Source organism: Lampetra fluviatilis, chromosome 32, assembly GCF_964198595.1.
Source record: "Lampetra fluviatilis chromosome 32, kcLamFluv1.1, whole genome shotgun sequence".
NCBI lineage: Eukaryota > Metazoa > Chordata > Hyperoartia > Petromyzontiformes > Petromyzontidae > Lampetra > Lampetra fluviatilis.
The window spans coordinates 4,346,034-4,368,545 of record NC_136306.1 but is presented as its reverse complement, the minus strand read 5'-3'; the positions used below and the strand labels follow the sequence as shown (position 1 = coordinate 4,368,545).

The following is a 22,512-nucleotide window of genomic DNA, read 5'->3' as shown; positions in this document are numbered from 1 at the left end:
AGGGTAACACGTGGACGTGCTTTGCATTGCGGTGCCAAAGACAACAACACAAACATTGAAACGCAGAGATAAAGACAATGGTCCCCCGTGTAGTCCACCACAGGCTGTTGCGGCAAGTTGCTGTTAACGAGCATCTATTAAAGCCGGTACGGCCCACCACGGGGGTTGGTGTGACCAGCGCCACGCCCGACCGCCTTTGTCTCCCCAGTACATTTGATATAAAAAATATACACGCACTGTCACGTTCACAAAGTTACCCCATACAGGATAGGCACGGACTGTTGGGGAAAGTGCTTTTAGCGAGCACCTATGAAGGCTGGCACAGCACACAACACGAATGTCATGTACTGTATCACACATAGCCACACATCGATCTCATTCACACGCGCACTTCTCTCACGCCAGAGAGTGGAGGCAGGGTTGGTCATGTGATGTCACCCGCCGAGCCTCCGTTCTTGTGACGCCATTGCATCGAACACGTGTTTACACAAACACAAAACCAGCATATGAACACACATACCCAGTCTCTCTCCACACCAAATCTCACATTTACACACATACAAAACTCACCTTTCTTACCCACGGAGCACATACCAACCGACCCCGCACATACCCAAGCTATCACACATACACACTACCCACTCATCACATACATCCACACTTACCCCTACCCACATACCTAACCATTACGCGTACAATACCCCCACCACATACACACACTTTACCAGTTACACACGCACATACCCCTCAAGCATCAAACGCACACACACAGTCATCTATCACATACGCCCACACACATACCACCCCCCACCGCCCACCTTTCACATACGCACACACACACATACTCCCACATCCCCCCACAACACACATCCCCCGCGCACAAGCCGCCCTCCCCCACCGCCGTCATGTGATGATGTGGAGTGGCTGAAACGCGGGTGGATGGAAGCGACATCTGAACGGCAGCAACCTCGATAGAGAGGGGAGTTCTCTGACGACACAACAACAACACCAGCAGCAGCAGTAGCATCATCAACAGCAGCAGTAGCATCACCAACAGCAGTAGCAGCATCAACAACAGCATCAACAGCAGCACGCGACCCATCGCGGGAGAGAGTAGCAAAACGTGGGGCCAATCGCCGGGGGCTGCACAACGAGTAAGTGCTGTTGATGTTGTTGATGTTGTTGTTGATTATGTTGATGGTAAGAGTGCTGGCTTTTTGCTCGTGCCCCCCTTTGCAGGAAGGGGGGAGGAGGGGGCCTTGGGAGTGGAAGCTGTGGGGGGGGGGGGCTCTAAATGTAAGGGGTCGCTTTTCGTTCGCGACGTTGTCTCTGGTCCGTGTTTGCGTGCGAGGGGACACGGAGCTCTGGAAGGTGGCGAGGGTGTCCTGTCTGTAAGGGGACTGCAAGAGACAGAGTTTCACGGCTGTCGCTCGACACTCGTGCACTCCATCTCCCCCCCCTTGTATCAATCCTTCACAGCTCTCCCATACACCTCTTCATGGTATCATCCATCGGTCCACCGTCCATGCTGCTCGCATTCCAACCAGTCATTCCAGCTACAGTACTTTTAAATGTTCATTTAAGTTCCTACCAAATCGTTGATCCGCCTTTCCGTCACCCCTTATTTCCCAGATATCGATCCACTCAACTTACATTTAATTAACGCCCCTTCTAAATCCACCTATCTAATAACATCAATCCTTCACATCCATCCACCCATCCATACATAACTTCACTCATTTCATCCATCCATAACTCCAGAATTATTTCCATCCACTCGGCAATCAATTGATCCACCGATCAGTGATTAATTATTTTATTATGATATTATTTTATTTCTATTTTATTTACCTATGTGACTTTACCGAAAAAAAACCTAAGAGTATGATCCACCGATCCATTGTTCGCTCATTTCATCCACCAAACAATCTCACCATCCATCATTTACTTAGCGAATCCATGTATCCACCCATGCGTTTAGTTTTTTTTATCATTCCACCGGACCTTTTTGGCTACGTACGGTGCGAAATAAGTTAAACATACACAGTTCATCCACAATTCCATCAATCCACCCACCACCAATCCATTTCTTAACTCATTTCACTCGACCGAGCGCCCCCCGCGTGGGACCCCCTTCCGCGGGCTCCACGTGGCGTGGAGAGAGACGCGGGGCCCGGGGCGGCCACGGCGGGGCCCGGTGCAGGGGAGGCGGCAGGGAGAGGGGGAGGCGGGGGGGAGGCGGGGGGGACCCCCCCCCACCCCCCCACCCCCCCCCACCCCCCCCACCCCCCCCCACCCCCCCCACCCCCCCTACCCCTCCACCCCAACCATCTCCACCCCAACCATCTCCACCCCAACCATCTCCACCCCAACCATCTCCACCCCAACCATCTCCACCCCAACCATCTCCACCCCAACCATCTCGCCTTTTGCCAGTGACGATGGTCACCTTTATAAAAAGATTTCCCGGAGTGAGTTTTCCAAGTTATGGGAGTGTGAAACGGAAGAGTTGCGCATTCGTGCGTCCACGTACACACACACGAGACACACGTTAACACACACATAGACACGTACACGCACACGTAGACACACACACGTAGACACACACACGAGACACGCAGACACACACGTAGACACACACACGTAGACACACACGTAGACACACACACGAGACACACACACGTAGACACACACACGCAGACACACACGTAGACACACACACGAGACACACACACGTAGACACACACACTTCGTGAGCCGCGTTCCCCCCCCCCACGCGGGCAACATCAGTGGCGAAAATATGAACCGCTCCTGGGAACCTCCACCCTTAGGTCCACACGGCCTTAAATTAATACCGGGTGCGTAGTGTAAACGTGTGCCCGCTGGGGAGACAAAGACGGCCGGGCGGACGTGGTCCTGGCCACACCACCTAACCTCGTGTGCTGGTGCCATAGGTGCTACTCGTTAGCAGCACTTGTCTCAACACGTCTTATAAAGGCGGTACGGGGGGGGATCTATGTGTTGTTTGCACGTGTGTGCACGTGTACAGCACGTTGTGCACGTGTGTGCACGTGTACAGCACGGTGTGCACGTGTACAGCACGTGTGTGCACGTGTACAGCACGTGTACAGCACGTGTGCACACGTGTGTGCACGTGTACAGCACGTGTACAGCGCGGTGTGCACGTGTACAGCACGATGTGCACGTGTACAGCACTGTGTGCACGTATACAGCACTGTGTGCACGTGTACAGCACTGTGTGCACGTGTACAGCACTGTGTGCACGTATACAGCACTGTGTGCACGTGTTGGTACGTGTGAATGGGTGTGTGGGTAGGTCACAGTGTGTGTCATTGTGTATGAGAATGTGAGTGAGAAGTATGTGTGTGCGTGCCGTGTCATTGTGTATGTATGTGAAGTATGTATGAGACATTATACTGGTAGGAACGAAGTGGACCAGACCACCAATAGATTATATCGTCCGTCCGTCCGTCCGTCCGTCCGTCCGTCCGTCCGTCCGTCCGTCCGTCCGTCCGTCCGTCCGTCCGTCCGTCCGTCCGTCCGTCCGTCCGTCCGTCCGTCCGTCCGTGTATCAACATCGACCCCTACTGCAAACACTTGGCAGGACCCTACAAAAACCTTTTGACTCAGTGGGGCTTTCCTGGCTTAACAAGTGTAATAATACATTATGTTTATATTCTTTGGTTATTCGTTCCTACCAGCCCACCCCGCAGGGTCCTGTTACGCTGTGTATCGAGAGTTTGTGTGAGCGTGTTTTATGGGGATGTCTATGCACGAGGTGTATGCGTGTGCAGTGTGATTGTATATATGTGTGAGTGAAAGTGTGTCGTATTATGATTGTGTAAGACATGAGTGTGTGTAATTGTGTATGTGTGTGCAGTATGTCTGTATGAGAATGGCTGTGTGTGTCTGTGTGCAGTGTGATTGTGTGTGTCGTGTGTATGAGTGTGTGTGTGCAGTTTAACTTGTGTGTGTGTGCAGTTTAACTTTTGTGTGTGTGTGGTGTGATTGTGTGTGTGTGTGTGCAGTGTGATTGTGTATGTGTGTCGTGTGTATGATTGTGTATGGGTGTGCAGTGTTAACTTGTGTGTGTGTGTGTGCAGTGTGATTGTGTATGTGTGTGTGTCGTGTGTGTGTGTGTCGTGTGTATGATTGTGTGTGCAGTGTTAACTTGTGGGTGTGTGTGATTTTGTTTACAATCGAAGTTGTTGGGCGCAGGTTCAACGGTCTGTAACGCAAATCGGCTAGCAATTTAACAGCAGCACCGATGAAAGTCCTTTGTGCGTGTGTGTGGTGGTGGTGAGCCTCAGTGTGCTTATCTTTGTCATTATCATTCCCTGTGCGCTGTGCCGGCCTTCATAGGTGCTGCTCTCCAAGAGCACTTGGAGGCCGTCCATAAATGACGTCATGCACCTAGGAGGGGGGGGGGGGTCAGACATTTGTGCCGAGGGGGGGTGAGAAATGTGACGTCACATCCAAATACGCAACTTTAAATAAATATAGACAACACGTTCTACTTACTTAAATACACTTTTTAATAAATGTTTTCTCCTACAACATCAGAGTGCAGCGCCACATTAAATACGCACTACAATGATAATAGTTTAAAACGATTTGAAGCATGTTTTATTTTGGGGGGGGGGGGGAGCAGAGCTTTGTGACGTCATATTTGGGGGTGGGTCTGACTTTTTGTGACGCCGTGTGACGAGGGGGGGGCGCGGTAAAAAATCGTCCAAAATCACGTGACGTCATTTATGGACGGCCCCTTGCCCTAACAGTCTGTTTAGGCTATACAGGGGGTGTTTGTACAGTATTTGTATGTAGCTATGTATGCAAACAAACACAATTCATCACCTTCTTGGTTTTTTAGGTAAAGTCACGTAGAAGGGAAATAATAAAATAATAAAAATTGTACATAATAAAAGAATTCTCACGACGTTTCGGCCACAACGCAAGCAGCCGTCCTCAGATGAAGAACAGGTCTGTCGGAAGGACAGCGTCTGAAGGCAGACCTGTTCTTCACCTGATGACGGCTGCTTGCGTTGTGGCCGAAACGTCGTGAGAATTATTTTATTATGTTTTCTTTTTATTATTTTATTTTTTCCCTTCTACGTGACTTTACCGAAAGAACCAAGAAGATGAATCCCTGCAGTCACGAAAGCTTTAAATCGAAATACAATCATAACTATATACTGATTAATTATAAATAACTGATAAGCAATTACAATCTATATTCCATACTGGATTCATCACCGACGATTGCCTCTCCGCAAGTCGATGTAAACAATCGATTATTTTCCAGTTACCGCAGAGAACATTCACATGTATTTTGCATGTGATTTGCACATCGTTTGAATACAATGCTTGGCGTTAACGAGTCCAACACCGTAATAACAGGTTATCAACTATTAATCGCTACAAGCTCACTCAAAGATTATCGGTACGTAATTGCTACATCGCGGATCGGTGTTACCTTAACTCAACCAGCAGTGGATAGGCCACGGAGTGATCAATATTTGGAGCAGGAGCAAGCATTCCAAGCATAACGATCCTGACGATGCTGATGAGACCCAGGATGTCGAAACGCGTCCACGCAAGAGGTTGCTTCATTGTGCAATTGCCGCTGATCGATATGAACCTGGACTTAAAGAAACAAACGCGTGTGTGGTTACTGATGTATGCTGCTAATAACACAGTACACATGCAGTACTCGTACAACATTCGTACATTATATACAGTACACAATTAACAGTCCACAGTCAGTATACGCAGTACTCAAAGTGCAGAAGGTAACTACAGATACAATACCCAGACAGCTGTACACAGTAAACACTACCTCCTTCTCTGGCTTCTCAATGTGCCGTGACGAAGGGCCATTACCCGAAACGTCGGCTATTGTGCACTTATTTAATTTAGGTTCACACACATTGTTATTGACACGGAGTGTGTTGAGTTTGTTGTTCATGTTTGTGCTGGTACACCACTGCCAATGCAGCACCAGCATCACCGGATAATAAATCGATTTTCTAAACAGTATATACAGCACACAAACAGCACTAAAGAGTCAACAGTACACATACAAATAGTGTGCACACAGTGCGCAGTGCACAAATACCACGCCAGGGATCAGCAACCAAAATAACAATAAGAGCCATTTTTTGTTAATCCGGTGTGAAAGAAAAAAAGACCCCTGAATGTTTCAATACGAGACCGGTGGTCCTTAATAAATGACATCACGAAAGAGTCCTTATTCATATTCTTAGGTTTTTTTCGGTAAAGTCACGTAGGTAAAAAATTAAAATTAATAAAAGTAAAAATAATAAAAATAAAATAAAAATCACGACATTTCAAGTAATAATACAACAAGCGTGCTGTGACGGTTCCACCTGAAGACGGAAGCTTGTGTTGCCTCCGAAACGTCGTGATTTTTATTTTATTTTTTATTATTTTTGCTTTTATTAATTACAATTTTTTACCTACGTGACTTTACCGAAAAACCCTAAGAATATGAATACTTGCAGTCACGAAAGCTTCAAATCTAGAAAGAGTCCTTAGTGAGCTGCATTCGGCTCCAGAGCCACAGGGTGCCCACCACACACCATAACTACACCGTGACTATAACCTCGCCTCTCACCCCCCCAACCCTCTAGGGCCGGGGAGCGTGGGCCCCCCACCCCAGCTCAGCGCTCCTCCTCCTCCTCCTCTCCCGGCGAGGATACGGACACGCGGGCTGCACGTGGAGACCGGTCAGAGGAGAGAATTGGTGAGGCTCAACTCCTTGATTGAGAGAAGAGAGGAGGAGGAGTAGCAGCAGAGGGGGTGGCCCACAGACAGGGCCGATGTGAGTGGAGGTACAGGCAGGATAAGAAGAGGTGGGGGGGGGGGGGTGCCCAAGGACCGTTTGGCACGAGGAGGGGAGTTGAGGTGACGGGCCGGGGAGGAGATGAGAGCACGAGATCAGTGGTCGGGGTGAGAGGAGAGAGAAGAGAGATTCCTTGGCGCCACCACGTGAAAGAGGGAGAGAAGTTAAGGGAGCAAGATCCACGGTGGGAGAAGAGGGGAGAATACCGGAGAGAGGAGGGGAGAGAGAGAGGAGGACCCCAAGTCCCGGGACCTGGGCCTGCGGCGAGTCCCCGTGGTCCCAGGGTCCCCGGGATGGTGGAGGTGATCCCGGCTGAGGCCCCACACATGCAGTCGGACGAGGTGCGCGGAGCGAGCGAACAAGGCCTGGGCTCGGAGGGCGACAGCGACACGAGCAGCAACAGCAGCAGCAGCCCGCGCTCCACATGCAGTGGCAGCAGCAGTGGCGGCGACAGCCCACAATGCAGCGGTGGGACACCTCAGCTGCAGCTGCAACATGAGGCACGGGGTGGCACGGGGCACCACCACCAGCAGCAGCAGGTGTGCACCCTTGAGCTCCCGGACCTCGCGGGTGACTTCAGACCCACGCTGGAAGAGATCGAGGAGTTCCTGCAGGAGCACATGCAGGTGCTCAAGAACGGCGCGGACAGCTCGGCCACAATCAAGGTTGAGGCCACGACAGAGACCAACAAGCACGGCGGCAGCAGCAGCTGTAACGGCGGCGGTGGCGGCGGTAGTGGAGGAGGCACGAGCAGCATCGGCGGCATCAACTGCTCCGGCAGCCCTGGCGGCGCGAGCACGATCCGTCCGACGTCCACGTTACCACTCGTTGTGCAGCCCGTGGCGACGCCAGCGGCGGAACAGTCGGCCGAGGCAGCTGGGCAGTCGCCTCCGCCGATCCCGGCGGGCGGCGTGAAGCTCGCGCAGTTGCTCATCAACATCCAGGGCCAGACATTCGCGCTGGTGCCGCAAGGCCCCGCGTCGTCGTGCCGGCCCTACGTGCGCATCGCTCCCGTGCCCATCGCGGCCAAGCCCGGCGCGGCGCTGCAGGGGCCCGGTGGCCTCATGGTGAGCGGCGTGCCGGTGACGGGCCAGCGGCTGACGGTGCGAGGAGGCCCACACGGGGCGGCGGTTGCAGTGGCGGCGGCCCACGAAGTGCTGAAGATGCACAAGTGTGAGCATCCGGGATGCAACAAGATGTACACCAAGAGCAGCCACCTAAAGGCGCACCTGCGGCGCCACACGGGAGAGAAGCCCTTTGCCTGCACCTGGCCAGGATGCGGATGGAGGTGAGGGATTGGGTGATTTGCGGGGATGAGTTCTGGGCTTTATGGGACCTATTTTTGTGGATCTCTCAGCCACTTGTTATTTGGCCCGATGTCTCTGCATGTCCATTCCACTCTTTGCTTGGGTTTTTAAAGGAAAGTCTGGTTTCACAACCCTATCATCTTCCTGGGTCTCGCATCGGGGTTTTCCTCTTTATGCCGTTTTATCTTCTGCCTCCCTTTCCTCAGTCTCTCATCTTTCAGGTCTCCAATCCCCCGTGTTTTTTTATCTCTGGCTTTCACATCTCTTGAGTGTCAGTCCTGGTTTCTCAACTCCTTGATCCAAACTCTCTTTTTCCATGATCTGCATTACTCCCAAATGTTCTCACTCCTGGGTTTTAAATTCCATCGGTCTTATCTACTATGGTCCCCCACGTCTGTCATCCCGGGTTCCCTCTTCCCTTCCCGTGTATCTGGATCCTGGGTTCTCCGATCCCCTAACCCTTGGGTTTATCAATGCCAGTTCTTCACTTGCTAATCCTCCAGTTTCTTATCAGTAACCTGTGCGTGGATATTCCAGTACTGTGCAAAGTCACTCTTCAAACAGTGTGTCTGAAAATGTCAAACTCAGTTTTTTACCAGGTGGATTATATTTTGTAGTGACCTTTGTCTGCCCAGTGTCCCTCAAATCTTAGCACATTTCCTGCCTCCCCAGATATCCTATCCCCCAAATCACTTGGTGGTGTTTTTAGTTCCTATGGTCAGTTGAACGAAATCACTCCAGTGAAACTTCCCCCTTCGCTTCCATTCCAAAGCACAGCGACGTTAACTAAGAAACATTTTTACTTGGGTGTGTTCAATGTAACCGGGCCCAGCTGTCCCATCCCCTCAACCCCAGCTCCTTCCATCCCTTCAACCCCAGCTCTCCCATCCCCTCATCAACAGCTCTCTCATCCCTTCAGCCCCACCTCTCCCGTCCCCTCACCCCCAGCTCGCCCATTTTCGTGTCATCTCCGCTTCTCCCTTTCTCGCGGCCCCGAGGCATGGCGACGCGTTCCGCGCAGATGGCGGTACACGTGACACCACAACAATCTCTCTCCTCTCTCACTTTCCACTCCCCTACCCTCTCTTCCTTCCGCTCCGCCCTCCGCCCCACGCCTTCACCCCACGCCGTGTCTCCCCCCTCTCCTGCCCCGTGCCGCCCACCCGCCCGTAACGCGGCGGTTTCCGTCGCCTACACGTGGCTGCCCAGGCTGTCAAAGGCCACGTGACAGCTCCCACAGCAAAACCATAGCCCCAACCCCAATGCAAATAATAACCTAAGCATAATCATAAATTATAACCGGAAGGCGGGAAGGCGCAGTGATAGGACTTGTGTCTCATAACAAGTAGGAGCCTGGGTTAGATTCCAGACTCGGGTGCCTGTCTGCGTGGAGTTTGTATGTTCTCTCCCCCTGTTCTGTGTGGGTTTCCTCCAGTTTCCTGCTTTAGCTAGAAAAAAACCCCACAAATCGTAACTGGTATTGGGCAACGATGAAACGTTACTTGCAAATTACTCAATTGGGATGACACACGGTAGCAGCAACAACGTTCCCCCTGTTACTGCGAAAACTTAGTCGGACCCTCCTGAAAAAGAGTCTTAAGACTCAGGTAAGCCAGCATAATTAGAACAAGAGTAATACAATACCCATAGCCATACCCAAACATATCTCGACTCCAAAAAACATTTTCCAACTACATCCCTGTAGGGTGAATTTTTTTACAGCGAGGGGGGGAGATAATTTTGGGGGAGCACGACACAATGTTTAACAGACTTTAAACAAAAGTTATTTGCTAAACGGGGTTAACGATATGATCTGCTTTTGTCTATCATGCATTCTACTCTTCTACTCTTGCAGCTGCCCCTGTGTGTGTATGAGGAAAGGCCACGGCTTCCATTGCTTCATTGGCTCTGAAGGGTTTTATCAGCGTGGGGCGATAATTATTTGAAAACCCACAATTTTAATATGCTGCTTCTATTCACGTGATTGGTGACACTGCTGAAACCATCAACTTACTACACCAGAGAACACGGTTTCATCACAACTCGGTCTTTGTGAGTCTATGGGACTGTGTGATTCTATAGGTCTCTGTGTGAATCTATGAGACTGTCTTAGTCTATGGGCCTCTGTGTTAGTCTGAGACTCTGTGAGTCTATAGGTCTTCGTGCGAGTCACTGGTGACCATGCTGAGACCATCAACTCACGAAATCAGAGAAGCCCGGTTTCTTTAGTACAACAACCGGGCCTGTTGCACTCCTCAGTGATGCACGGCCCGCACCGACGCCTGTGGCTGCCTGCATGTTGGTCGTCCATGCAAGGACTAACCGAGCTCAATTCTGCATAGCTTCCGAAATTTGACACATTCCGGGTGATATGGTCATCGCCCACCTTTAATCCGTAAACTGTGCAAATCTGTGGACAATAGGCAAGTCCTGCGATAAAAAATATTTTACGTCGCATCAGCCGCTCGACCTGAATAACTTGTATCCTGTGTGCACAGGTACCCTGTAGGGTCTGTTAACCCGTGCCTCATCCCACATACATTCTGTATATACATCCACTATCCATCAATCATGGCGTGTCCCGTATCCATTGTCATGGTCAGTCCGTGAGGGTTGGTGAAAGTGAGGAGTAGAGGAGACGGGAGGAGTACAAATACCGTGGCGGATTTGGCCGCATCGCCGTCCGCTGCTGACGACGTAGGCCCTACGGCAGCCGAGAGAGACGTGTGCACAGTGGTCGCCCACCCGAACAATATCCCGCCTCAATGCTGTTTAGCTTCTGAGATCTGATATCTGACGAGATCGGGCAGATTTCTGGTGATGTGGCAATAGGCGCAGGTTTTAAGTCAGTGCAGCGAGACAGTCGCAAGTGTGCACGCCCGTCTGCGTGCGCGTCTGCGTGCGCGTCTGCGTGCACTCGTCTGTGTATGTGCTTAAATGTGCGCGCGTCTGCATTGTGCGTGCCTGCGTGCGCATGCGTCTGTCCGCGCGCCCAGGTTCTCGCGCTCGGACGAGCTGTCGCGCCACCGCCGCTCGCACTCGGGCGTGAAGCCGTACGCCTGCCCCGTGTGCGGAAAGAAGTTTGCGCGCAGCGACCACCTGTCCAAGCACGTCAAGGTGCACCGCTTCCCACGCTCCAGCCGCTCCGTGCGCTCCGTCAGCTGACTGACGCGCCCCCCTCTGCGGGTTCTGCCCTCCCCTCCCGCGGGTGCCACACCCCACCTCTCCACGGGCCCTCGCCCCCCAAAGGGTGCCTTGCCTCCCAAAGGGTGCTGCCCTCCCAGTCCATGATGCACGACCCCCACCACCCCTCACCCCTGGTTTTCTTCGAAGGCTACTGGCCCCTTGTCTACCCTACCAAGTGACACCGAATGCAACCGGGGTCTGGCTCTCCACTCAGCTACCCTCACATGAGGATGTAAAGTGTCTGACGGTGCTGTACAGAAGTGGCGCTGAAGCACGTGTGTGACGGCGGTGATGACAACTGAGATCGGGGTGGAAAAGGGTTGGACCCCCTGAGGGAAGAGGGGACCAGGTGGAGCGTATCGGATGGTGGACGCTGCAAGGAGGAGGACTACCTTCGGATTTCTTCTTTAAAGAGCTGGAGATGCAGACATGTGAATAATGATGAACCCAGGTCCGATAGCACTTGTTGTTTGTATAAGTACAAAGCGATTTGTACACTTGTGCGTATATATATATGGCCTATGCGTGTGTGGGGCACGTGCCCACCTCTGCGCGTTGCGCCCGCTGCCTCGCAAGGCCTAAAGGGCGGCACACGGATGATGGAGCAAACCCTTCTTGGTATCAGGCAAAGCGTCTCGCAGCGAGCACCGCCACGCGTGGATCCATCAGTGGGATCACCCCGAAACGCGGCGAGAAAACTGCGCTGTGACGTGCGACGCCACCACGTGTGAGCGGATACCGCCCGGGAGTTAATTTCTCAACTGAATATTTTCCAGTGTTTCTGGTAGAATCAATGGAGTAGCTGGCACGTGACTCGTAGCCACATGCATATGGAGAGTTCCACTGGGTGTGGTGCGGTGTGGAAGGGGTTGCTGATTTTTCCTCTGGGTTGGCGACGTCCTGAACACTGGCCTCCCATAACCCAACCTGTCCTGCTATGCTGACCCGGTCGGCAACAAACTCTTTCATCACACGAGCGACTGAGTGAATTTTATTAAAATTGATGAAGCGATGATGTCAGGCGGTGGTTCCATTTCCACACCGTCGTTTTTTTCTACTGCCGAGCGAGAACCTTTTTCCCCGCCCTGGTTGCGGCCGCCGGAAGATGGGAGCGACTCGCTGAATCAAGGTCTCTGTCCGTCACGCCACCTGGACTCTCGTCCCTTAGGCCTCTGGAGGGTGCGGGGGGGAGGGGAGACACAACATCCAAGGGGCCACGAGCGGCCAGGTTGGGGGCCGCAGGTGCCGAGGGAGGGTGAAGGGTCAGGGTTCGCCCCCGACTGCGATGCTGGCCTTGGCTCGGAGAGGAGCGTGTGGTTTCGTGGTTTGCGTCACGCCACTTGGCTCGCCGTGCCGTGAACGTTCGCCGTCATCTCGCCGGAGCGAAAGAGCTGTTGATGCTGTCGCCGGCGCTCGGAAATTCACCGATATTTTTTGCCGCTCACGTCGCCGACTCTAAACCCTAACGGTAACTGCCTTTTCCCAGACAAGAGGACAGGTATGGGATTTTTTTGGATCGTAGCCCTACCTCAGTTGCCAGTCCTAAATTCTCTTGCCTCCAATGGTAATTGGCAGCTGGCCAACAAGTGCCCACGTGTTGCCTAAAACGGTTCATGAGTGAAGTCTGGCAGCCGCGCTGTCTGGCAGGAGTGGCAGCATGCTGTGGGTGTCCCATCCATAGCGTGCGTGCGCGTGTGTTCATGGGCGTGCGCGCGTGTTAGTCTGTTATAGTGTGTGTTGGCGTGCGTTCTTGTGTTCGGCACGCGGGTGCTTGTGTGCCCGCCTGTTGCGCGGTCGCACACACAGAGTGAATACCTCAGCCGGACATTGCGTCGGAACGCTCGTCTACGCCACCCGGACTTCGCCCCAGGCGGGGTTCCTGTGTTTGCTCAGGGTCACAGCCAGCGGCCAGTCACCTCGTTAGACAACCACGCACGCATGCGTACGTGTGTGCGTGCGATGCGTGTGCATGGGCACTCACAAATGTGCACACGCGTGTTTGCGTGTGAGTGGATCTGCGTGCGTGTCTGTGTGTGTGTACGCGTCTGTTTACATGCGTTCATGTGCGTCGGGGTCAAGAGGTCATCACGGGTAAGGCCGATAAAAAATCAAAGTCACAGTGCGTCCCTATAAAGGCACAAACAGATAAAGGTGAGAGGTCGACGAGAGTGGAAGTCTCTTTTTCCATGGAGCGCTGCGCACGCAAACCGTGTCACCACAGCACGGCGAGGCCACCACACTCAAGCGCCATGCGGTATAAATGGTAGCCAGCGCTCGGATGTTATAAAATTCCGCGTTACGATAGTTCGCACACTTGCACTCGCAATCCAGAGGTCACCCGGTTGAGTTCTGTCTCCCTGGCTTGGCAGTCAAATTAATGGGCCAAGTTTCTTATATCCCGCCCCACGACTCCCTCTGTCCACCCAGCAGCATCAATAATTTTCACCACAGTCTGTCGATTGGCAGGTTGCGTGTGGTGGGGGTGAGGTTTTGGTACGCGCATATATTCCAAAACGTCTGGCCAGCGTGCAAGAGTTGGGACCAAATTACTCCCTTGGAGTGGAGGCCCTTCTGCCTGCAGTGGCATGAGCAAGTCATTGCAGGGCTGCGCCTATCTGTCCTTTGAAAAAGAGGCTTTTGGTCGTAGCGAACTCTCGCGTGAAGAATGTGGAATGGATGGATGAGCAATCATAATTTTTTTAGTTGCCCAAGTCCATTGATAGTCTTAAAATCGGTGGTGAAAAAAAAAATCCACATTCCTATAGAGGGAACCAGTCGCCCCATAGAGAACCATTGTTGACCTACAATAAAGTGGTACTCAATTTACCATCCCCCAGAGATGATGGGCCGAGTTTGACAACTGACAGGTCATTTAACTTACAACTGTAAGTCTTGTGGGTGACAGCACTAACAAGCCACCACAATCGGTGTCAGATGAAAATAATAATAAAAACCGGTAAACCTGTTAAGTTTTTGTAGAATGGGGGTAACGTCCGCTTGTAATGTTTCAGATTGTGTTGCGTAAATTTGTATTGGTACTCGGAAAAGAAATATTTCAAAATTTAGCAGCAGGACTCTCAAAGTACAGTCTTTTTTTTTAAACATTTGTGTTCAAATGTTGCTTTCAGCATCCTGAGATGAGATACAGGAATTTTAATTCTGTACTTTCGTAGAGAGCGGTGCACCACGCTGTCAAATAATAATATCTCCATAACACGAAGTTTCATTACGGCTTTTGAAGTCCATTCGTTATGCCTTTTCTTCATCCCCGCTCGAGTAGTAGAACGGTCGGCAGCGTGGTTATCTGGCTACCGGAGTTCGATTCCTGCCCACGGCTAGCAATATCTGAACCGGTCCTTGGGTTCCCACCTTTTTAAATCCTTTATATTAAGTTCACTTGCTTGCTTGCTTGCGCGCTTACGACCGTGCAAATCTTTCGGTAGTTTTTTAACCCACTTCCCGTGATCCAATCGAGCTGACATTTTGCACACAGACTCGTTGTGCGTGACAATTTATTTTCGTGAAAATGTTACACTTTTTAGGAAAAAATAAATTATATTTAATTACCAATTGCTTAATGGTGGCAGGCAATCATCTGACCCATAGGTGGCAGCCATCTCAAGCCAGAGGACGAGAGGACTTTAGCCGCCACGCATATAAAGGATTTATAGTGAAAAACTTTGTTTTTACGGGTTAATTTTTTCCCATCTCACTCTAACAGCATGGTCAGATATGTCCAAGCAACCCCCAGTGGCTGATACCACGTGAGCAGTGGATCGACAAACAGCTGAACATTAAGCACATTTTGAACTTCCTACAAAGAGTGCCGCGCGGCAAGACGTTAAGACTCTGAAGTTCTCCATGCAGCAATATCTGTCGATCGCTATAATTATTATTAGCTTGGAACATTCGAGCTATGTCTGCTGGGCACCGATTGTGATGAGTTTCCGGAGTGTCTAGGGGGAATAAGATCCGTGGTGACCTCGGCCTGACCTCAGCGTGACCTTGAGACTTGGGGCATTTCTGCTGAACTCTGAAAAACCCTTTGAATGTGACGTATTATCGCTCGCTCGCGATCTCTCTCTCTCTCGATGACTGCGTGAACCGAACACAAACGGCAAACAACTCCTATCAGAACTGTACGTGCTTGGGCTTTGCGTTCCGGGCTCTGTGAATCTGAAGATGTTTAGATTGCCCACAGGAGTGCTTTCACGATGTCACTTGTGAAATTTGACGACAAAGTGTCAGAGTTGTCCCTCAGTGCTGGTCACTTGGTGACGGGCATCAGAGGGCAGCAGTGTGTAGAAAAATCCATTGTTGTACTTGACTCCTCTGTCATTATGCTCCCCCGCGCCTGCACCCACCCGCACTGACCAGCACGGTGAACTTTGGTCAAATAACCCGCAGGACCCGCACGGCATGGAGAGGCCGCTATCCAGCAGTGGATTCACAAGGGCTGTACATGTACTTTGACCTTGCCACTGTCGTATTGGCGCTCCTGACTGTACATTTCAAGTATATTTTTCCTCCCAAACGAAGCTTCAAACACGTGCGGTACATCTTCTTGGTTCTTTCGGTAAAGTCTCGTAGAAGGGAAATAATAAAAATAAAACAATCAAATAATTCCCAGAATTATTTTATTATGTTTTATTTTACGTGACTTTACCGAAAGAACCAAGAAGATGAATCCCTGCAGTCACGAAATCTTTAAATCGAAACGTGCGGTACAGCCCCGGGCGGACACACAGTACCTACAAGATGAGAGCTGTGTTTGTTTCCAAGCCGTGTTGTCTTCGTTTAACCACTCGGTGCTCGGGCCGGATTCCACAGACCTCTCGTGCCACCCTGTGCCAGCCGGTTGGCCCCTCCGCCTCATCTTCAACCGCATTGTTGCCTTTCGTGGGAACACACGGCTCGAGCATACTTGGCACTGGAACAAAAATATGTAGCGACTCGAAGAAAAAAAACTCGTGCTCTTCAAACAACAACACACAAAAAAAACACGCAACAAACAGCTCGTGGGTTTATGGACGCCGACAAGCAATCCTGAGCCAAGGGCGGATGAAACCCAAAGATGCGCACGCACTCGCGAAACGGAGCGGAAACGGGCGCCAGCATTCTGATGAGCCGGAGTCCAGTTCCGAAACAACTAACTCGGCGCATTGAGCCCCTGTGCCGGCCGCCGTGTCTTCTTCTCAGAGTGCATGATGTTTCTCAAATGTTTTTTTGGGTTTTGTTCCAGCGCTGTGCCGAGTCTCGCCGTGTCCCCTGTGCCTCTCTCGGTGTCAGTGGGTGGTAGTGGTGGAATCGGTCGATCTGCTGTCTCGGGTTTTTTCGTGAATTTTGAGAACAAAACGTCCCCGTTGTCACGACCGTGTGTCGGTCGCCATGCGCAATGGGCGTTGGGAGTGATGACGATGACGATGGCGGTGGTGAGGAGGGGAACGCGTTGGCAATGTACAGGAGAAGCAATTGAAACGGTGTCTGACATTTAACGGACAGGATTGTGTATGACATCGGTCAATTTGAAGACATCAACCTCTTTCATTATGGGCTGGTTTGCCCAGAACCAGCCCTAGCTATCAGCCTAGCCCTGCTCTTGAGCCCAGCTTTCGTGTTAACTGTGACACTAGCCCAACACGTGCATATTCTATCAGGACGTGTTCGTGTCTGTGAGATGTTTTTTCGTTCAGGGTGTAATATTTTAATGACGGCGAGAACTGTAAATTCCGCGACCTCAATTCCTGGAACCAATATCCAGACCAGTGTGTGATGTGCACTTGATGTGCTAGATGTGTGTGTGTGATGCGTGTAATGTGTGTGATGTATGTTGTGTTTGAGTGTGATGTGTGTGAGTATGATGCGTGGTGTGATGTGTGATTTGTGTCTTGAGTCAGATGTCTTCTAACACCCAGCCCTGGTGGCGGTTGATGAGGCCCCTCGGGGTAGAGTCCTCCTGCTGGGTGAATTTAACGTCCAAGGGGAGCCATGACACAGACACCTGGACCGAAGTGATTGGAAGGCATGGATGGGCCAGACTTCTATGCAGCCAATGGCCTTATAATCACCAACACGCTGTTCTGACATCGGCGCATCCACACAACAAAATGGATGCATGCCGGATCCAAGCAAGAACATCTGCTGGACTACATAGTGATGGAACAGCAAATGTGGGCCGATGTCCTTGATACCAGGACCTACCATGGAGCTGATCTGCCCACTGACCATTGGTGTGCCATCTTTAAGATGTGACAGCCATTCTTCCACTTCAGTGGTGTGCATTCCACCTCGGACCCCATTCAAGCCCACCAGCAGCATAGTCATAGTCGTGGTCATTCGATGAAAACGGCGAGCGAGAATTTCATCATTGCTTGCAGCTGGGCTTGGGATAACCCCCCCCCCTCTTCCTAATGACGAGCTGCAGTTATAGCTCTTGTTGTGTTTGCGTGTGTATGACGTTGATATGAAATGTGTGATTGAATGTGGGATTGAATGTGGTGTAATATGTATGTATGGTGTGTGTGCGTGCGATTTGCATGATGTGTGTGAAGCGGCGGCGCAGTGGTTAGCGCACTACGCTGCGAACCTGGCAGCCTGAGTTTGAAACCCGGCCATGGCTAACATCAGTGGTGGGTGATATCTAAACCGGCCCTGGGCTTCCGCTAGTTCAACTCAGTCTGAAATGAGTACTTGGTATGGTGTGTAAACGTCAGCACTGGAGAGACAAAGGTGGCCGGGCGTGTTGCTCACCACACCACCCAATCTTGCACGACGCAAGCTTTAACAGGTGCTCACCAACAGCACTTGACCCCCCCACAATCTGTGGCTATACCAGGAATGTTGAGTATGATGTGTGGGAGAGTGATGTATGTGTCATCTGTTGTGCAGATGTCGTATGGTATGTCTGTACTGTGTGTGCGTGGTGTCTGTATGTGGCGTGTGTGGTGTACGTGGTATTTTGTGTAAACGTGGTGTGTATGTGCGATGTGTTATTGTAGTGGGATGCATGGGGTGCGTGTGCTGCAAGGTGAGAATGGAGTGAGGTGTGTATATATACATGCGGTGTATATGATGTGCAGTGTGTATATGAGATTAAATGGTGTATGATGTGTATATAAAGTGTGTGTGTATGTGAAGTATGGTGTTCCCATTAAACATGATGTTGGCGTTTAGTTGAAATCGTTGGCCTGTCGCTGGTTGGCCCAACGTTCCACGTTTACTGGGCTTTGGCGCGTGCATGTCATGCATTAGAATCTGTGAAATCCATCGCTCGCTCTGCACTTAAAACAGCAACACCTTGACTTACGCACACACTCCACTCTCGTCTCTCTGTGCACCTCCGCCGAGAGTGAATGGAAACTTGGGTCAACCACTCGCAACCACAATTCGGCAGCAGTAGCAGCAGCACCGCTCTCCCGGTGTCACGACTTGCACCCTCGGTGCCACGTCGCAACCAAGCGAACCCCTGACTGTAAATTTCACATCCCCCGCCCTTGTCAAATCCACTGCTGGATGAGGGCCTCCCCACCCATTGTGGGTTGTTGGGGGGGGCGGGGTAATGGTTATTTGACCATATTTCACAATTTGTGGGAGCGGTGGCGCAGTGCTTTACACACTGCGCTTCGAATGTGGCGACTTGAGTTCCGATTCCCGCTTACGACCAACATCAGTGACGAATATTTGAAAAGGTCCTGGGTCTCCCCCCTAGGTCGAATCTTACCCTAAATGAGTATTTAGTCCGGTGTTAAAGATCATCAGCACTGGGGAGAGAACGGCGACCGGGCGTGGTGTTAGCCACCCACCCCGTCGTGTGCCGTGCCGGCCTTCATAGGTTTTCGCTTATCAGCACTTGCCCCAAAAGTTTGTGAAAGGCTACACGGGGGGGGTCTATGACTTTGGTTGTTTGACCATGCTAAACAGGCGTGTGAATTGTAGCAAGGTTGCAGCCAGTGAAAGTTTGTGAAGTCAAACTCTTAGTTCTTTCGGTAAAGTCACGTAGGTAAAAAATGAAATTAAAATTAATAAAAATAAAACAATAAAAAATCACGACGTTTCGGAGGCAACACAAGTCTCCGTCATCAGGTGGGACCGTCACAGCCAGATTTGCTGCATCAAGTTTTTATTAATTTTAATTTCATTTTTTACCTACGTGACTTTACCGAAAGAACTACGAGTATGAATCCTTGCGGTCACGAAAGCTTCAAATCTAGAATTTGTGAAGTCAAGTTCGTCAAGACTCTCAGTGAACATGGAACGTTACACCAACGTTGGCGTGTTTTCTGGGCGTGCATAATATTAATGATTTAGTATTTTGTTTAATTAGCCCCTTAACTCTAAAGCACTTATTCCTCGCCCAGCACTTAACGGTAAAGCCCTTTGAGTGAATGTAGTCGCCGTGACCTCGAGTGGGTGGACAATTTTTACGGCTCTTTCTCGAAACTTTTTGACCTCCCCTCCCCCGTCCCATACACACACACACACTATGTACTGCTGTAAACTGTCCCGTGTGGTGCGTGTGTATAACTTGCATACCGACACAAGATGTATACCCGTGACCACACGCCGTGCGAGCCCCGGTCGTGTGGCACCACGACTCGAATGTACTAGACTTACATAGATACGCGTGCAGTGCACATACACCTTGTGTTATCCCCCACGTGGCAGGCCTGACACCACGTGGCAGAGTTAACCCAACGTGGCAGGGTTATAAATTCACGTGGCAGGGTTGACACCACGTGGCAGAGTTAACCCGACGTAGCAGGGTTATAAATCCACATGGCAGGGTTATAAACCCACGTGGCAGAGTTAACCCAACGTGGCAGTGTTAACCCAACGTAGCAGGGTTATAAACCCACGTGGCAGGGTTATAAACCCACGTGGCAGGGTTATAAACCCACGTGGCAGGGTTGACACCACGTGGCAGGGTTGACACCACGTGGCAGGGTTGACACCACGTGGCAGCGTTATAAACCCACGTGGCAGAGTTAACCCAACGTGGCAGCGTTATAAACCCACATGGCAGGGTTGACACCACGTGGCAGCGTTATACACCCACGTGGCAGGGTTATACATCCACGTGGTTGCGTTATAAACCCACGTGGCAGACTTAACCCAACGTGACAGCATTATAAACCCACGTGGCAGGGTTGACACCACGTGGCAGCGTTATACACGCACGTGGCAGGCTTGACACCACGTGGCAGGGTTGACTTCACATGATAAAGTTAGCTCAATCTGGGAAAGGTCAGCGTCATATCTTGTCCCCGTCATTAATCATCTCAGGTTTCCCAACCCTCCCGCATCCTTGCGGAATGACAAATTGGTAATAATACGAATGAGTAACATTAATACATTAATAAAAAGTCATAGTAATACTGTATTAGTGGTATAATTACAAATCTATATTTTTGTGTGTGGGGTGAGTGCTGGTGTGCATCACCTGTGTTGTGGCCACGTGCGCTAGGTGTGCGAGATCATCGGCATCATCTCAATAAACACGTGTACAAAGAAACGGATACACGAGGCAGCTGAGCTCTGCGGGTCTGTGTGTGTGTCGATTTATTTGCGTGGTGAGTGCGCGTTGTGTGTAGGAAGCGGTAGTGTTGCGGTTAGCGCGCTGCGCTACGAATACGACGACCCTGGTTCTATTTCCGCTCACAGCCAACACCAGTGGCGATTATTTTAACTGGACAAAGGCCTCCCCTAGGTCGACTCGGCCTCAAATGAGTACCTGGTGCGGTGTGTAAAAAACATCGCCACGAGGGGACAAAGGGGGTCGGCCTTCATAAGTGCTCGCTAACAGCACTTGCCCCAACAGTTTGTTAAGGCAATACGGAGGATCTTTGTGTTTATTTACACGGGTTTCCATCTGCCAATCACCTCACGTAACCCGTGACCTCCAGCCAACGAGCCTTTGGGGCCGTCCATAAATGACGTCACGCACCGGGGAGGGGGGTCAGACATTTGTGACCATGTGTAGCAAGAGGGAGGGGGGGTTGAAAAAATGTGACGTCACATCAAAATGCGCAACTTTAAATAAATAGACAACACGTTCTACTTATTCATAATCAACGTTTTTGGGTTTAGATCGCGTTATTTATAAATGTGTCGTAACCCTCCACCACCCGACACGGCCAATCAGTAAAAAAGTGTCACGTTGACAAAAGACAATTAGTTCACTGCTTTAGCCCACCGGTGTGTTGAAGCGTGAAACCACAACATTTACAATTTGAGTACGACGTTTCGCTGGTAATTGCATCATCGGGCAATTCTGGCGAATTGCCCGATGATGCTGGATGCAATTACCAGCGAAACGTCGTACTCAAATTGTCTTTTGTCAACGTGACACTTTTTTACTGATTGGCCGTGTCGGGTGGTGGAGGGTTACGACACATTTATAAATAACGCGATCTAAACCCAAAAACGTTGATTATGAATAATATTGGTCGCGAAAGCCTACGTGTTAAACTGACGTTCTACTTAATTAAATATACTTTTTTTAAATAAATGTTTTCTCCTACAACATCAGAGTGCAGCGCCACATTAAATACGCACTGCACTGACAATAGTTTAAAGCGATTTGAAGCATGTTTTATTTGGGGGGGGGGGGGGCAGAGCTTTGTGACGTCATATTTGAGGGGGGGTTTGACTTTTTGTGACAAAGTGGGGGGGGGGGGGGGGTCAAAAATCGTCCAAAATCGCGTGACGTCATTTATGGACGGCTCCTTTGACATTTCACGTGATTGCCTTAAGGTGTACCTAGCCTGGCACAAAGCACCGTGGTGACATCACCTAGACTTCGTGGTGTGTAACAACATTTGCCACAGCAGCCTGAAAACAGACACACACACCGTCGGTGTTTGCAAAAAAAAAACCCATTGCTGAGAATGACCTGCAGGTTACTCTATTGGGATCACACACGGAACAATATTGACCCCCCCCTACTGAGAAAACCTTCCCAGGACCCTCCTGAAAAAATAGTCCCGAGAATCGGTGAGACTTTAATCCTCTGGTAAACAAGCATAGTAATAAAGCCACGTAGATAGAAAAAAATAAAAATATCACGACGTTTCGCTCAGCAGCTCTCTCGCTATTTTTTAATCCTTTATATTAAGTTCACTTGCTTGCTTGCTTTCT

General features: G+C 50.6%; 1 protein-coding gene across 1 annotated transcript; it reads left to right on the top strand.

Annotated features, from left to right (window-relative positions):
- The first annotated feature begins 837 nt into the window (after positions 1–837).
- Positions 838–20,965, top strand: LOC144943649 (Krueppel-like factor 15). Its single transcript, XM_078871326.1, has 3 exons — positions 838–1,154; positions 6,672–8,171; positions 11,187–20,965. The coding sequence occupies exons 2-3, from the start codon at positions 7,177–7,179 to the stop codon at positions 11,353–11,355; spliced, it is 1,164 nt and encodes a 387-aa protein (XP_078727452.1). The 5' UTR covers positions 838–1,154; positions 6,672–7,176; the 3' UTR covers positions 11,356–20,965.
- Positions 20,966–22,512: the final 1,547 nt, after the last annotated feature.